At 42.7% G+C, this 18,153-nt stretch overlaps 1 protein-coding gene across 2 annotated transcripts in view; it reads right to left on the bottom strand.

Moving 5' to 3' along the window:
* Window positions 1-18,153, bottom strand: part of MYO1E (myosin IE) — a 201,261-nt gene that overhangs the window by 65,567 nt on the left and 117,541 nt on the right. For both annotated transcript variants that reach the window (XM_070421653.1, XM_070421656.1), the window contains exons 10-16: window positions 12,769-12,965; window positions 8,267-8,347; window positions 7,874-7,960; window positions 5,559-5,645; window positions 3,962-4,129; window positions 2,903-2,988; window positions 589-670 (exon numbers count right to left, since the gene is read on the bottom strand). In XM_070421653.1, the coding sequence (XP_070277754.1) occupies window positions 589-670; window positions 2,903-2,988; window positions 3,962-4,129; window positions 5,559-5,645; window positions 7,874-7,960; window positions 8,267-8,347; window positions 12,769-12,965 (788 nt within the window). The remainder of the gene's footprint in view (window positions 1-588; window positions 671-2,902; window positions 2,989-3,961; window positions 4,130-5,558; window positions 5,646-7,873; window positions 7,961-8,266; window positions 8,348-12,768; window positions 12,966-18,153) is intronic.

Here is an 18,153-nt window from a genome sequence, read left to right as displayed (position 1 = left end):
CTCCCTTCCTCTTTCACTAAAAATCAATTAAACACACACACACACACATACACACACACACACACACAAAGAATTCCTTCTGACTTGGAGATACCACAGGGCCAGATGTGCCTGTAATTCTCAGAAAGAAGGAGTCCTCAAGATCCAGGGAGGTGGACGAATTGCCCCTATTAGACCCAGCAGAATTTCAAGTACTAAAAGTTCCATAATTGGTTAAGTTTTGGGGTCTGGTCTGGAAAATGGTCATCAAACTTCATAATGTGGCTCTGAATCATAAAATTTCTCTGATAGTTTAATGTGAATTCTTTCAGGTTCAGTTTAAGGCCGTTTCCTCTTAGAAAGTAGCTGATTATCATCTGCTGACTGTTAAGCTCTGAGGTACTTAATATCCATTGGGGGTTTCAGCGCAGCCAAGTCAAACTCAGCTCACATCCTGCAACCTCTGCTCAGGCAGCGACACTACTTCTGGGCATCTGTAACCAGCCCATTAATCGCACTGACCTCATCCTGGCTCAGGGGTGCCGTTCACGACCCCTAGAAAACCCTGCCTTTTATAGGAATCTATAAACTTCCCCGAATAGAACAAACCTTTATTTTGCTTCCGGCAGTAGTTGGGCGCCCTTTCTTGTCAGCTTGCAGATTTTCCGGAAATAAAGACTTTATAAAAGGTCTGGAAAAGGAGAAGAGAATGGATTAGCAATCAGAGGAGGCTGAAAGCATGCTTCCGTGGGGAATGGAGAGGAGCATGTGACTTTGGCTACAGAAAGGCCATCTGACTCAAAGCACAAGCCATCAAGATGTGACCCGGGGAAATAAGCAACAGACGAAAAACCAAAACCAAAAAGAAGAACAAGAAAGACAGAAAAACATTCTAAGATATAAGCATTTTGGAGTTCAAACCTGAAAGACAAATCATAAATCACTGTCTTTTGAGTCCCCCTCCTTACTGGCCTCGAGGTGCACCTTGACAATAGGACACACACTGTGGGTTTGCTGAGCGAGGATGAGACAGACGGACCAGGGCGCAGGGACTTGTACACACTGTCTGGATGCAATGCAGGTCTGCTTTGCTCTAAAGCAGGGGTTCTCGCCGGGCCGGTTTGGCTCAGTGGATGGAGCGTCGGCCTGCGGACTCAGGGGTCCCGGGTTCGATTCCGGTCAAGGGCATGTACCTTGGTTGCGGGCGCGTCCCCAGTGTGGGGTGTGCAGGAGGCAGCTGATCGATCTCTCTCATCGATGTTTCTAACTCTATGTCCCTCTTCCTTCTTCTCTGTGAAGAGTCAATAAAATATATTTAAAAAAAAAAAAAAAAGCAGGGGTTCTCAACCTTGGCACTATCAATACTTGGGATTCAGGGTTGGATAATTTTTTGTTGGGGGTCCTGGGGGGCTGTCCCACATCTTGCAGTCTATTTCACAGCATCAGTGGCCTTTGCTCATTCGATGCCAGCATGTCCTAGACACCTTAGTGCCCCTTCTGTCTGGCACATAGCCTGGTACACAGTAGGTGCTCAATAAATATTCACTGACTCAGTGAATAAAGCGATTCACGTAAATGAGCCATCGGACACTCAAATTCAATGCCTCCTAAATGGCTCTTTGGCATCTTGAATTTTCTAGAAATCCTATAATCTATTTTTAAACTGATCAGCAGCAATTATAGATTTTTGTAGGAAATGTGTTTAATAAACAATGGACCATGTCTACCGGATAAGAGTTTACATGGAAGCATCGATAGCTCTCAAACTTGGCAGTAATTTTAATACTTTAGACAAAACAAAACAACCACAACCCTCCAGAAGCTTGTCTGCACCTGGCTGTTATAAAACCTACCAACAGGGCTGGTGGCTCCCCTGAACTATTAAGAGATTTTATGTGTTTTCAAATGAAAAGAAATTCAGAATCTCCAAAGTGGGGAGGTGTGAGTGCGAGGAAGTGCAGGCATGTGGAGATGAGGCCCGGGAGGAGTGGGAGGCTGGGGGAAGGGGAAGAGAGTTAAATGGAGCGGAACACAGCTGGCCAGGGCCCGAAAAGGATACTGATTTTTGCTTTCATTGTAGTGGGGCCTTCCTTAGGAAAATGTCAGGCTGGCTGCTGTGGGTTAGGGAAGGTATCCTTGATACTATGACAGGTTAAGTAACAGAGCCTAACGGGGCAGCTATTACTTGGAGGCAGCTCTAAAATTGTAAATGTGGAAGGCTGTGCGATATTGTACTTGCCTGGCATGTGCAGCCCTGATCATGTAAATTATGTCCCAGATCTGTGACCCAGGACTTTGGGACCCTTCACAGAGGAGAGGGGAGAAATGGACTCAGCAGGGCTGGTCCTGAAAGCTCCAGCAGCTTGCAAGGGGGAAGCCTCTACTGCTTCTGACTCTATAGCTTCGACAGGGTCTTGGGTGAAAATGGATCTCTGAGGCAGTCCCTTTTGACTTGTCCCTCTCAGAATTCTAGAGCCATTTCCCAAGACCTTCGGGGACTCAGGTTAACTTGGGTCTTTTTAAGCCATTAAAAATATTGAGTGACCACAAAAAATTCTTGGGATGACGTATCAAGGGCCGAGTATCATAGAACCAGACTATTCCACTCTTAGGTGGTCAGACATGGCCATCCCAGCCCAACCCCAGGATGGCCACCTCTCCCTGATAATAGTGTTAAAACTGATGAAGCTAGGGGTCCTGAAAGGCATGCAGATTGCGCTTGGAATTCGGGGGTGGGAAGTGTTAGGGATACAAGGGTGGGGCTGAGATTGGATAAAGAAAAGCTATTTTGAGAAACCAAATTGTCCAATGATAACCCAGACCCACCAGCTCAAAGAAATGAAATGCTGACCACTCCACAAGTTTCATATTGAAAATTTGATCAAACCCATGTCCCATGTGAGATAAGCGGAAACACACTTACAGCTCACTGCTCTGCATAAGCTCTATCAGATCCATAAAAAGCACATCACGGTTCCTTTCACAAAAGCCATCCATGTCATAGGATACCTGTTCAAGAATGGAAGGAAATCCCATTTTATCCTTTTAGTATTTGATTGAAGAAAAAAAAAAAATAGCCAAGTAGCCATGGCTATTCTTACCAGAATGTGTCTAGCTCCAGATTTCATCATGAACCGTCACACTAAAGCTGTGCATATCTTACTTGTTAGCTTCTTAGTTGGTGATGGCCTGTGGATGCTGATGAACGGTGTTTGGCTGCCTATATGGCCCAGGGATCTAGGTCTCACACACCCCTTCTTCAATAGATTCATAGGGATGTCTAAGTAATAAATGTAATTCTTTCCCATAAATTTTAGCTAAGACAGAATAAAATAAAAAACTTCTTATGCTCATTAATCCATTGCAATGGGCCCTGTCATCCAAGGCTTTGCAATTTCCCTTACAAATGGTGTCAGAATTGGATCAATTCAGCTAAAAAAACATGCTCAGGGACTCGGGCTAACAAAAGATTAGTTGGGATGAAAGGTGAGACCAGCGGATTTCCATAGGACTGGGAAGTCCCTAAATATTGGGACCTTGACTTACTTATCTTTGTATCACTAGCACCCACAGAAAGCTGGTACCCAGGAGACACCCAATAGTCATGTATTTTATGAGAACAAACACCAAATGTGAGCGTTTGTCCTTATTTCTCTTCCCAGTGGACATGGGCAGGTAAGGAATGAAGGTTTGTGAGGGCAGCAAGAAGCAAGACATGTACCAGGGTGATTCGTGATTAAAAAGGACAAAGTAGTGTATACCGTCTTTTGTATTACCTCCCCACATACTTCCTAGGTCCCATGTTGTTGAATGAATGAATCCATGTTGAATGAATAAAGCACAGTGAGGCAGATGAAACTATATGGACACTGTTTTCAGTTGCCTCATGAGAAAACAGATGACAGACCCAGTGGCTTAAAACAGGTAGACATTGGAAAGGATGACCTCCCCTCTCTTGTTGACCCCGGCTTGCTGGCCATACCTTCCCAGCATAATGGTGAATAATGAAGCCTTGGTTCCAGCTGTTGAAGTGCTCATGATTCCCGATCTGCATCTGGAGCTTCTGCAGCAGCGTCTGGTCCGCCCCCTCACCCACCGCGTGCATCGTGGCGCACACGTCATCCAGGATGCTCATGATCCCAGGAGGGTTCTGATGGGACCAAGAAGCCAAAGCCCCAGTTCAATGATTGTTCCCAAATACATGCAATGCTTATCGGGTCTTTCCTTAAGGAAGGAAACAACAGCTCCCTAGATTCCAGATACCATCTTGAAAGTCATTCTTTCCCTTTGAGCAAGAATACCATTAATAACCCCAAATGGGAGTCATCACTTAGATCTAAGATGGAGGAAAAGCCCATTTTTTAAAAAATGGTTTAACTCCCTGAAATTCTATTCAAAGTCACACACAGATCATTATCTGCACAATCTTATTTGTACTAAGTTGATATAAAAAACCCAAAAGAAAAATTAAAACATTTTCCTTTGACTCTAAAGCAGTGGTTCTCAACCTTCCTAATGCCGTGACTCTTTAATACAGTTCCTCATGTTGTGGTGATCCCCAACCATAAAATTATTTTCGTTGCTACTTCATAACTGTAATTTTGCTACTGTTATGAATCGTAATGTAAATATCTGATATGCAGGATGTATTTTCAGTGTTCGTGACCCACAGGTTGAGAACTGCTGCTCTAATTCATTTCTTTTTTTTAAACATATTTTTAAAAATATATTTCTTTATTGATTTCAGAGAGGAAGGGAGAGGGAGAGATAGAAACATCAATGATGAGAGAGAATCATTGATTGGCTGTCTCCTGCACGCCCCCTAGTGGGGATCGAGCTGCAACCTGGGGCATGTGCCCTTGGCTGGAATTGAACCGGGACCCTTCAGTCCGTAGGCCAAGGCTCTATCCACTGAGCCAAACCAGCTAGGGCTCTAATTTACTTCTTAATGTTCACTTTCAGCCTATTACCCTGATAGGCATGGCTTACAAAGTTGTGCAGTGTACACATTTTATCCACACAGCACTATTTAATAAACAATCATCAAGTTTCATATAGTCTTCATAGTTATTTTTTAATGGCTGTGTGTGCTCTGATATGCTGTAGTTTACTTAACGACTGAACTGTCTATGGACTTTTTCACTGTTTCCAGTTTTGAGCTTTATAAACAACAAAAACAAAAATGGTACTGTAGAAATCTCTGTCTACATCCTTTTTGTTTCCTTTTGGATAATTTCAAGGTCTCAAGTCCTAGAAGTTATATGAATGGTCTAGCAGGTGGGCCAATTTTGTGTCTTTTTATGCACTAAGCCATCAACACAAATGATAGAATTAATTCAGTAACAACTCCTGTTTGTAAATTGACATTTTACTCATGTTCACATGTTTGTATTTACAAAAATAAAACCCTATTGCTCTATTTGCTAACATACATATATACACAAAATAAACGTAATTTTTAAAATTCTGTGCAAACCAGAGTTGTCACCTTGCCTATTCTAAAATAACGACACAGAGGAGAAAAATGCACTTAATGCAAATCTGTGAGCAGTGAGGATACACACCAGACCGATACTTACAACTTTGTTCTCTATGAGGTCACACACGATTTTGTTATTGAAGTACTCTATGGGCGTCCATCTTATTCCCTCTTGAACATATTCTTCCTGTAGGACAGAAAGCGGGAACTCACATGATCACCCAGTGAAGACTAGCTGGACTCCACACATATGGATATCAAAGGCACATAAATCACCATGAAAGAAAAACTTGAATGCCCTTTGACAACAACTTGAAACTTTAATTTTTTTTTCTACGGAGGTTAGAAAAGCAACATTTTATTGCTTGGTAATGTAATTTTTATTGAGTTTGAACCACATGAAATCATTACCACACAAGCATTTCTGACATTCAAAAAATGGCCATTTAATATGGTGAAACCTACAGGTCTGTCTCACAATAATCTCCGAGTTTAACATAGGACAGCAGCACGGATTAGCATCGAGGCACTTAAGGGGAAGGCCCCTCACTCGGGCCAGGGGCTCATCTAACTGGATGGACACCAGCGCACTCTCCTGGTTCTCCTTCCTCCCAGGTTTGCTTTGTTAGCATCTCTCCAGATCTTCATAGGAGGCAGACTCTCAGGGCTCAATCTTCCAGCCTTCTTGCTTCCTCAACCCACCTTCTAGGTGATTCCAATCAATCTCATGGCTTTAAATAGCACCTATAGGCTAGTGACCTCTGTATTAATTTCTCTAGTCTAGACCTCCCCACTGAGTTCCAGACTCGTGTGTATTTGATTTTGGAATCTGCACTTGGATGTACAACAGGCCTCTCAAATGTAACTTGTTCAGCAGAGTTCTGACTCTACATTCCCCCTGTCTCCAACCAACTGCTCCCCTAACCAAACCCTTCAGTAAATGGTCTCACCACTGGCCCTGTTATTCAAGCTACAAAAGGCAGAAATCATCTTTAATTCCTCTTTCCTTCTTGGCTTATTGCTAATTATTTTGAGTAATCATGGTGACTCAGTCTCTAACATGTATACTAACTCTGACCACCTCTCACCGTGTCACCACCCCTACTAATAGCACCATGGTCTAAGCTCCCGCCCTGTCTTGTACAGTCTCCTGCATCGTCTCCTAATTGGTTTCTAAACTTCCATTCCTGTTTTCTTTTCCCGTCTCACTCCACTCTGTAAGTCTGTAAAGCTAGAGTGGTGACCTTTTCAAAAACACAGAACACAAATCAGACCATGTCACTTTTCTGCTCAAAATGCTGCAATGGTTTCCTATCCTACTTGCTATAAAATCTGAACTTTCTGTCATGCCCTACGAAGTTCCTATATGATCTAAATGCTGCCCAGTTTTTCCCGTCTCAGCCCACCCGACGCTTTCCCTAGCTGTTCTGAGGTGGTGGAAGGCAAGACCTCCGGGCCAGAGGTTTATGTGAACGCCTCTGCTCACTGGGGCTCCCAAGCAGAGGTGTGAACGCTCCATGACTAAACATCCCCAAACAGCCTTTCATATGTCGAGTGGGTTGAACATGTCCCCTAAAATCTCAAAATGTGAGGTTTGGAAATAGGATCTTAGATAAGGACCTCACAAGAGAATTCATCTTGGATTTAGGGGTGACCCCTAATCCAACCACCTGTGCCTTTACAGGTGAAAGGAGAGGCACTTGGACACAGACTGGAAAAGGCCGTGTGAAGACCGAGGCAGAGACTGAAGTCATGTTGCCACCAAACAAGGACAGGAGCCACCAGAAGCTGGAGAGCCAAGGAAGGATTCTCCCCCAGAGCCTCTGAAAGGGGTGACGCTCTGGTGACACTTTGATACCGGCCTCTCTGTTGTTTTAAGCCACCTGGTTTGGGGTTACTGACACTGTAGAATCGAAACACAATGCGGAATCCAGAATACAGGGACCTGCGCTGGCCTTTCAGAAGAAGCGATAAGCAAGACATGTTTCTTCAAGCCAGAATGAAAACACCAGCTTTTGTTAAAGACACATTAATTTCTAGGGAGAACTGGGAGTAAAGCAACTCTGAGAAAGCCATGCTTTTCCTTGGGCTCACAGGAGATGCCATAGACAAAGGGGTTGGAACGAGGTCTCCATTTTGCACTTGGTCAGTGAGTCAGAGAGCAGTAGAAGCAGCCAGTCCCAAGTCCAACTTCACAGCATCCTTTGCTCAAAGGAGGAAGAAAATGTAGCAGCTGGTGTTTCTATTTCACAGACGGAAGGGTCCCAGTGGCATGCGGTTTGTCTGCCTGACACTGTTAAGGACATTTCCTAAGACAAGACTCAAATCTGAAGCTGTTATCCAAAGAGAAGTCTACACCCTTGAAAAGAAAACAAATTAGAAGGAGAACACGATGAAGGAGGAGGAAATGCTTACCTGTTCGGCCTTTAATGTCAGTTCAATAAAAATCTGCTGTAATTTTTCATTAACAAAATTGATACAAAACTGTTCAAAGCCATTTTTCTGAAAAAGAAAAAGTTACTTCCATTAATCATTTTTGCAAAATCATTTCAAAGACATTTCTTGAGTGATTTAGTGAGATGCTTCCATGTGACAAGCCTTAGCAGAAATGCTGGAGGCATCAGGAAAAGGCTGCGTAGTTCAGATTTAGGAGAAACTAGTTTGGTGACGGTGCCCAAAGAACTCACAAAGGCAAAAATTGGGCCATAGTGGGGTGTTCTTTTTTCCATTGCCTAGAATTAATCATTTCTTCAAGCCAGAGAAAATGCATCACCCTCCCCAGTCCCCAATGACTTAAACTGGTCCTACCTGGAATATTTCAAAGCCGTAGATGTCCAGAACGCCGATGTTGTATTCTTCATGGTCCTTCTCCATCGCTTTGTTGATGGACTAGGAGAAAGTAAGCAGCATGGCAATTAACTCCTTTTCCTGCACATGCAGAGGGGGAGGGAAGCAATCCTGCACACGGCAAATAGACTACACACAGCAAATACTAGTGCCTGCTGGAAACAGAGACCAAGACAGTGACTTACAGCTTTAAAAACGTCTCAGTGCCTCATAGACAGAGAGCAGGCAGACAGCTCTGGTGGGGGAAGGGGGGGAGCTGGAGGGTGTGGCAGGATTGAGAAAAAAAAAAAAGAGAGAGAGGTAACTCATGGACATGGACAACAGTGTGCTGATTGCAGGGTGGAGTGGAAGAGGGCACAGAGGGGATAGGTGATGGAAAAAAAAGAATACTATGAATTGTTAAAAAAAAAAAAAAAAAAAGAAGTCTCAGTGCAATGTCAAGTATTTTGGGAAACCACCAGAATCCCAGAAAACTATTATGGTAGCAGAAAAAACAATGTTTGCTTAATGATGAAAACCATTAAATTCCAGCAGAGTTAGTTTTCTTCAGGAAGTCTTGAGAATTGGAAGAAAATGTCATCTGGGATGATCGAAGTAAAATCTATTTCACATAAAGAACCGCACTCACTAATCATTTAATGATCACCTAACACAATATGCCAGGGATGTCAAGAAGACAATCTCTGTTGCCAGGAGCTTATAGAGAGGGTGAGCCAACTACGGTTAATAATACCAGTAATTACCATTAAAGTGATGTTAATAAGAGCAGCTTCCCTATATTTAACATTCACCTGTTTCAGGCTTTGCTAAGTGCCTTGTATGTGTTGGGTCCTTTAATTCTCACTGCAGTTCTCATACCAACAGTGATCACAGTGCAATCCCTGAGATCACGCTGGGCAAGAGGGAGGGCCTGGGATTACATTTAAGTGGGACGATGCCTAAGTCTATGTTCTTTTTTTAATTAAAAAACATTTTTTTAAAAGTCTGTGGTCTCCAGCAAAGGAAACCATCAACAAAACAACAAGAAGACCCACTACATGGGAGAACATATTTGCCAATGATACCACCGATAAGGGTTTAATCTCCAACATTTACAGGGATCTCATAAAACTTAACAAAAGGAAGATAAACAATCCAATAAAAAAATGGGCAACGGACCTAGATAGACACTTTTCGAAAGAGGACATACAGAAGGCCGAAAGACATATGAAAACATGCTCAAAGTCACTAATTATACGAGAGATGCAAATCAAAACGACAATGCGTTATCATCTCACACCTGTCAGAATGGCTATCATTAACAAATCAACAAACAACAAGTGTTGGAGAGGATGTGGAGAAAAGGGAACCCTTCTGCACTGCTGGTGGGAATGCAGACTGGTGCAGCCACTGTGGAGAACAGTATGGAGCTTCCTCAAAAAACTAAAAATGGAACTCCCATTTGACCCAGTGATCCTACTACTAGGAATATATCCCAAGAAACCAGAAACGCCAATCAGAAAGGATATATGCACCCCTATGTTCATAGCAGCACAATTCCCCATAGCTAAGATTTGGAAACAGCCTAAGTGCCCATCAGCAGATGAGTGGATTAGAAAACTGTGGTACATCTACACAATGGAATACTATGCTGCGGTAAAAAAGAAGGAACTCTTGCCTTTTGCAACAGCATGGATGGAACTGGAGAGCATTATGCTAAGTGAAATAAGCCAGTCAGAGAAAGATAAATACCACATGATCTCACTTATTTGTGGAATATAGAGAACAACATAGACTGATGAAAAGGGACAGATCCAAAGACTGAGAAACAGTGATCAGGCTATCGATCCCCAGAAGGAAAGTAGGGGAGGGAGGGGGTAAGGGGAAGAGATCAACCGAAGGACTTGTATACACGTATATAAGCCAAACCAATGGACATGGACAACAGGGGGATGGGAGCATGAGTGTGCGGGGGGGCAGGAGGGGGGAGGTTGGGGGTTAACGGGGGGGATGAGGACACATTTGTAATACCTTAACTAATAATAAAAAAAAAAGTCTGTGGTCTCGATCACTGTGAGAAGAGATGTGCAATTCAGTGGAACAGACTTAATGACAGGAGGGCAGTGTAGGTTGGAGGGGGTTAGTGAGGACTGCAGGGGAGGGAGGAACACAGGAGAAAAATTCCTGGAGGTGGTGAATACCTGGATGAATCTTGAAGTACCAGAGTTGTTTTCCAGGAAAAAAAGAAGAGAAAAAGATAATCATCTTTTGCAAGCTAATGAGTAATAATATAGAACACTTAGTTCAGTACCTGGTACACAGTCAGTGCTTGGTAACTGTCAGCTCTAATTAGTATCACTTACATGAAGCATCCACCCTCTTTAACACACACAAAATTGGGAAAAGATGGAAAGGAAATAAGGTGGGAAGCCCAGTGCTGGAAGATACACTGAACAGGGACAGGAGGTGTGGGTTCTAGTCCCGGCTCTGCATGACCCTCTTGCTGAATGGCCCTGGGCAATTCCACCAGCACTGGGGCCAAAGATTCCCTTGTCAGTAAAAGGAGGGTCTGAACAAGTTAAAAACATGGCTAATGCTTGGCATGACCTTGACCTTCCCAAGCAATCGTATCCTTAAACTAGCCACAAGGAGTACACAGAATAACTACCCTACGCTGCCCTGCCCTGCCCAACCCTAACCACACCCAATCACGCAGACTTCTAGGGTCTAATGACCACGTTGCTGCCCTTGACTTGGGCTTTCTGAGGGTTCTTCCTGCCTTGATCATATAAAAGGCGGAGGAGTAGAATACTGGATCACTGCCCAATTACCTGGATTTAATTCCTAGGTCTATTACCTAAGAGTGGTGTGGCCTTGGGTAAGTTCCTTAACCTCTTGGGGCCTCAGTTAGCTTATCTGAGTCACAGGGTTGTGGTAAGAATTAAATGAGTGTGTGTTTTTTTCTAAAATACTTAGAACAGTATCTGGCACATAGTAAGTGCTAAATAAGTGTTTGCTATTATTATTCTCCCACTCAGGCTGCAATGATTAGCAAAGACTGTCACCGGCAGTGCTACACTGCTCAAAGACTAATTTCCAGGATCTATATGTGGTATACATAAATAAGTATATATATGCAAATATTATGCAAACACACACACCTCAAGGGGTGTCTGAGATACACACACACACACACACACACACACACACACATATATATATGATTATTCTATCATTAAAAAAATCTGTGGTAGTTTTAAAATACAGACATCCCTTGATATCCGTGGGGAAGTGGTTCCAGGACGCCCGTGAATACCACTTCCATAGATGCTCAAGTCCCTTATATAAAAGGGCATATAGTATTTACAAATAACCTATACACATCCTCTCATAAACTTCAAATCATCTCTATGTTACTTAAAATATCTAATACAATGTAAGTGCTATGTAAACAGTTGTTATGCTGTATTGCTTAGGGAATAATAACAAGAAAGTACAGACACAACCATCATAGGCCTAAATACATAGTCAGCGACAACATTTTTTAATTTTCTGAATATTTTCTATCCATAGTTCATTGGGTCCACAGATGTGAAGGGCCGACTGTACAAGAAGTCTCTGATACGCCTCCTTTCAGAAGGTGGAACCTAATTTCTCTCCCCTTATGTGTGGGCTGTACTTAGTGACCTGCTTCTAAGGTAAAGAATATTGCAGAGCAGCAATACTTGAGCCCAAGACGAGGACATTAAAAGCTCTGGGACTTCTGCCTCGCTCTCTCTTAGATCACCCACTCTGGGGGAAACCAGCTGCCCTGCTGGGAGAATATTCAGGCAGCTGAAAAGAAAGGGCCATGCAGCAAGGACCCGAGGGGTCCTGTGAATAGCCGTGTGAGTGTGTCAGCTTGGAACCAGATCCTCCATGGGGTGACCATCACTCCCCTCAGCATCTTGACCACAATCTCGTCCCTGAACAAGCTAAGTCACTTCCAAATGACAGAATAAATGTTTATTGTTTTAAGCTACTAAGTTCTGGACTAATTTGTAACACAGTAATAGATGACAAATACAACACCCCTAAATCTTTAGGCTCAAAGTCAAGACCACTTCATAATCCTGGGTCTCCTCCTTTCCTGGCCTTCGGTCCTGCCTCTATAAAATACAGGCTGGGGCAAAAGTAGGTTTATAGTTGTGAGTACGGGAATCACACCTTATTCTTATTTGTTAATTACTGTAGTATTTTCCATATGAACAACTATAAACTTACCTTTGCCCCACCCTGTATTTTATCCATAAGAAGCTGTTACTGTCTTGGTGGAGAATTCTAGAAGTAAAAGCAGGATACACTGGCCCCAGGATGGGAGGGTGAAAAGTGGAGGAGTCAGGTGATGGTTAGAAGGAGTGAGCCACATGAACACGAAACCCATAGCAGTTTTCCTTTGGACAGCTACAATATGAAGCATCACCAAGTCAGCTATGTTTACTTACATCCACCAAGAAATCAAAGACGCGGGAGTGCAGGGCCTTGGCGAGGGCGTCCCTGGTGTAGCAGGCCTGCTCCACGTTGAGTGTCACGTGGATGGACTCCGACTTGCCTCCCCACTTGCTATCCATCTGCCGGCTCGTCAGCTTTTCTTTCAACCGGTCCTGGTTTATCCCCAGGAGATAGGCAGGAAAAGCCAAAACTATAGAAAACAAAATGAACCTTGATTGTTTTTAAGAATGTTAACAATGCATCTCACAAACAGGGAGGCACTTGTGTGTGTGTGTTTATGCATTTGCGTGTTCACACGCGCGCGGGTGTGCTCACACACACACACACACACACACACACACACAAGACACCATCTTTAGTCCCAAGAACTTTCAGGCTAGTGAAGACCGCTTATCAGCAATCCCACACACACCCATCCACTTTGCTTTTCCCAGTTATTCTATTACATGAGTCAATTCCTACGATGACTGAGCTTCCAATAATACAAATCAATTAACCAAGAAGGGTGGCATTAAACCAATCCTCCCTACTGAGATCACAGCTGAATGCCTAAAATGGACATCTCTCCAAGCTTGCAGCAAGACAGCCGGAAGGAACTAAATCAAGTAACATTTCTTTGGATCCAAATATTGTTTTCTTGCTCTTTGGTACAGTGTTTTCATAGCATCATTCACGAAGAGCTGGAAGCATCTGATATCATCAGACTAATAATTACAACCAACCACTTATTTTTTGAGTAGTTACCATGTGTGGGGTTGTTAAAGGGAGAGGACAGGGCACAAATTATTGAAGAAACTCTGATGACAATCTAGAGGAGGCAAAAGTAGTTTGCCAAATAAAAGCTAAATCTGTGACACAGATAGATAATAAAGTCCTGGGGGAATTTAGAACAGAAAGATATTACTACTAGCTTGGGTGATTGAGGAAGATGGGTGGGGTCTAAAAGAATGGACAGGATAGGTATAGATGCAGAGGATGAGAGAGAAGGATGGAATGTGTAAAGGTGAGGAGGCAGGAATGCAAGAGACATGGCTGAGGTACACAGTGAGTAGACCAACACTGGCTACAGCTGAAGGTTATGGTAGATGATTAAAAGGTCAGGACCAATTCCAATAGTGGAGATCATTGAATGGTCTGAGATGGTCGGGCTGGAGTCGAGGGGACCTAGATGGCACCTGGAGAGGGGTGTTACAAGATTTTTCTGGGCGAGGCGTATGGAATGAAATGGAGGGTGTTGCATTATCCACATCACGGCACGCCCATCCCACCCTGAGGACATACAGGGGTGTCGTGTGTGGCTTTCGGGTAGAAAAGCTGAGGTTCCCAGGCTCAGCAACCTGTTTCCAGCTGTGAAACTCTGCAAGAGGAGGGCTAATGATATAAATGGGATCCCTTTTTTCTGGTTAAAACATTCTAATGTGAATAAGTGACACCAACCATCCTTGGGCATAAAAGGATGCTCAGATTTTTCCAACTATTTTTATGGACACAAATCAGAATTCTTAACCGGACTATGAGTCTTCTTTTTCTGCATAAAGCTTTACCAAAATTCTCTGATAAAAGGATTTTGTGAAAGACCTTATCATGATAATGCTCAAAAAGCACAAGCCTCCCAATAAAAAATAATGTTTGAATTTCACAGATGGTGTTAGAATGAACAGGCTGACATTTCTCAGGATATACCTTCCAATGAGATGAAGCCAGTGAATGCATTTAGAAAAAGTGCAACGCCAGAACAAGGTGTATATGATCTATGTGAGTGTTCCACAGAAATGCTCCCACTAGCAGACAGCTTCCTTTTAAAAAGGGCATGTGAATAAATCAAGTGCAGTAATTTGCCAAAGGCCATTTCCTTTAGATTAGTTTTTACACTTGATCTTGGCGCAAAGGCCATGAAGTGATGATTTTAATTTAGTTTTTTTAAATTTAAATTTATTGGGGTGACATTGGTTAATAACATTAGTTTCAAGTGTACAATTCCATAATACATCATTTGTATATTACATTGTGTGCTTATCACTCAAAGTCTCGTCTCTCTCCATCACCATCTATCTGATAATCTTTACCTTCTTTATCCTCCTCCCACCCTCTTTTAGTTTAGTTTTGATGTTCACATGTATGTTTAGGAACCTGGATGTGTCTCCCACTAAACAGAAACTTACTTCTGTACAGAGCAAAAAACATCAGATGCCCGTAAGTCAGATTAGACACAAGTAGGATTGTTGTGAGAACCAAGAGCCATTTACCAATGAGTCTGACGTATAAGAGGTTCACTAAGGGAAGCTACAATGTTGATTGTCACCACTGTCACCAGGCAGATAGTCAGGTACACGTGTATTTCACTTGACACACTGGTAGTCAATGTTTTATAGTAAATTCACCAGGACCCCTCATGCTTCATGGCAACGACACAGTGAATTGTTTGATACAACAAATCATTAGCTTCACTTTGTTGGTTTTGTAAATATGAGCTCCTGCCAAGCCCATAACCATGCTAACATGGGGACACAGTTCAAATATTTAGTGAAAAAGTATATTCCATTATCTTTATGACCACAGCTAAAGAAATGTAACAAAACAGAAGTAGTCCTTGAGATCAAACAGACAGACAAGATTGTAAAGGAAACATGCCCTATCTACTTCCATGGCTCACACCTCTTCTGTAGAGGAGGGCACAAGTGAAGGACCCCAGGCACTCGAAAAACAGGGCATGGAATCTGGCCAAGATTCAGAGCCACCAGCGGAGGGAAACAGCTAAGAAGTCTAGAGAGGAAATCCAGTACTGGCTTTTAAAAAAGTCCATGCCATGTTTTTCAAGTATAACCTTTTATGACCTCACATTTTCTTCAGTGGCTGCCCTGGTACTAAAATTACAGGGCTGCTCATACTGACTTCCTTCAGGCTGTGAATTTCCATGAGGTGTCTGGGAGGGTGGCTGCCTAAGGACTGCATCGGAGCAGTACAGAGGCTTGGGGAAGGAGAGGAGAGAGCGGGCATTGATTCATTTGAAAATGCTGATGTAACTCTGGTATAGTTAATCAGAATTATGTAGAGCAGAGAAGAACCTGCTAGAAAATAATGTTTCAGCACATTCTGATAATGAAGATAGATTTCTATTAGTGCAATAACAAGTCACTTTTAATTTTTTTCTTTTACATGTGAAGTGTAGAGAAGATAGAGAAACTGACAAGATGCAGCAAAACAAAATTCCATTTTACAATTTTAAAAGAAACAGCAAGGTAAAAAAGTTTTTTAAAAATATTAGCCCGGCCGGTGTGGCTTAGGTGTTGAGGGTCAACCTATGAACCAGGAGGTCATGGTTTGATCCCCAGTCAGGGCACATGCCCGGGTTGTTGGCTCAATCCCCAATAGGGGGCATGCAGGAGGCTGCTGAACAGTGATTCTCTCTCATCATTGATGTTTCTATCTTTCTCTCCCTCTCTCTTCCTCTCTGAAATCAATAAAATATAAAAAAACAAACAAACAGTTAACAGGTCCAAGGAGAGGCGTGGTCACCTGTACTCCCCATCGTTGTTTATGTCATATTATTTTCCTTCAATAAAATTCTTAGGTTAATTTGGATTTAATATCTTTTGAGCAAGACTTGTTTCCACAACACCATCTCATGCTATTGATAATAACAGGTACACATGTGCCCAAGTTGAGGTTTGTTTGACTTCTCAGCAATGTAAAGGTTTGACTCAGGAAATTCTATAGCTCCATTAGTCTAAGGTAATGTAACAATACAATTTGTTGTTATTCATGGCTATTTTGCTTTAGCTCTGATGGAAATCTTACCATTTCCCCCACTACGATAGCTAGAGAAAGTTTGCTTTCTTCTCTTAACCAAACATGGGCTAGCTCTTCCCTCTACAAATTTATTACACTGATATACTCAAATATCGGGAAGACACCACAAACCAGGTTATTCATTTTAGTAATGTTCGTTCATTATTGTAAAAGCAGCAGATCCAAAACTATCCTAACGTCCATCAACAGATGACTAGTTCACTAAATTAAAATATAGCCAAGCAATGGAATGCTATGCAGCTACAGAAAAGGATGAAGCTCCTCAGTGAGTTATAAAATAACCTTCATGATATAATGTAAAGTGAAAAGGCAACTGCAGATTATGTTCTATGTTCCCACTGATGCACAAAGTGAGAAAAAATGAGCGGGTGTGTGTAGTTGCTCTGGAACACATGTCCCCTGAATGGAATTCGAGAGACTGGAAGCCTCTGGGGAAGGGAACAGTTGAGTGCAGGGGGCGGGGGAAGCTTTAACAGGGCACCCCCCTGAACCATGCTAAGGTCTTACCAACTGAACAGAAAACAAATTATTGGAAAAAGGGCACATTTCTTTGTTGGACTTCCTTGGTTTCCAACACAGCCTTTCCCGATCCCCATCACTCCACCTCCGCCAATCAGGGCATTCCACAGGCAGCTGCCAATCCTGGGCCTCACGCAGTTGGCGGAGGAGGCTACTTCTTGGCTCAGGCCCATGGGGAAATGCTAGCTGTGCCAGAGTCATACCTTTGTTCTCCAGCAAAAAGGGGCAGTAAAGAACTGTACCATCCACAGAGGGAAGAGAAATCTAGTCGACTTTCACAGAAACCAAACCGTCAAGGTTAAAAGGCCAAGTGTTAATGAGCTTCCTGCACACTCCCGTGCATTTGTTAAACGTGAAGGGCAATGTCCACAAATTCTAGAAACATAGTTATTATTATTATTGTTAGGTTGTGTTTCTAGACTCTGTGGACACCCTGTCTATTTATTGCTTTCCACCCGGTTTCTTCCCCTGGTAAACATAATTCATCTTGCTCTTTATCAGACAGACATCAGAAGTTAGCTGAGCTTCCCTTTTTATCACAAAAGAAAACAAAAATATAAAAAGAACCTTATTTGGAATGGAAATAGCCTTGCTGCATTGTCAGCAATGAGTGGGATACTATTTATTACTAAGCATCTAAATTTATCATCCTTGAAGAATGCTGAGAAAGGGAGAAATGTCTTCCTGGGTGGTTAAAGGATGGAAAGTCGTCTGATGCCCAAGAGGCTATAGTCAGTCACACGCCCTGGTGACTGCGGGGGCCTGTGCCATGCAAAACCAATAACGTCTCTGCAGGAAGGACTTGATTCCTTCTCAAAGAGTAAAAATGGCCATTCAGGTCCTCAGGCTCCGATTACTACAGAGGTGACCATTAAAAGTGACCATTACCAATATCAACACAATAGTCAATGTCCTTTTTTTTTCTTTTCATTTTCAGAAATCCAATCTAATTCAACCCATGGGGCAAACTGAATCTGTGAGCTTTCCATATTTACATATATCCAATCACTTGCTCTTCATGACCTTTAGGTGAATGGAGATCCTGAAGA

This window comes from Myotis yumanensis, unplaced genomic scaffold (genome assembly GCF_028538775.1).
Source record: "Myotis yumanensis isolate MYYU_CA2020_CCGP unplaced genomic scaffold, mMyoYum1.0.hap1 SCAF_1, whole genome shotgun sequence".
NCBI classification, from domain to species: Eukaryota; Metazoa; Chordata; class Mammalia; order Chiroptera; family Vespertilionidae; genus Myotis; species Myotis yumanensis.
Note: the sequence above shows the minus strand (reverse complement) of the source record. Positions and strands in the feature narration are given on the sequence as shown.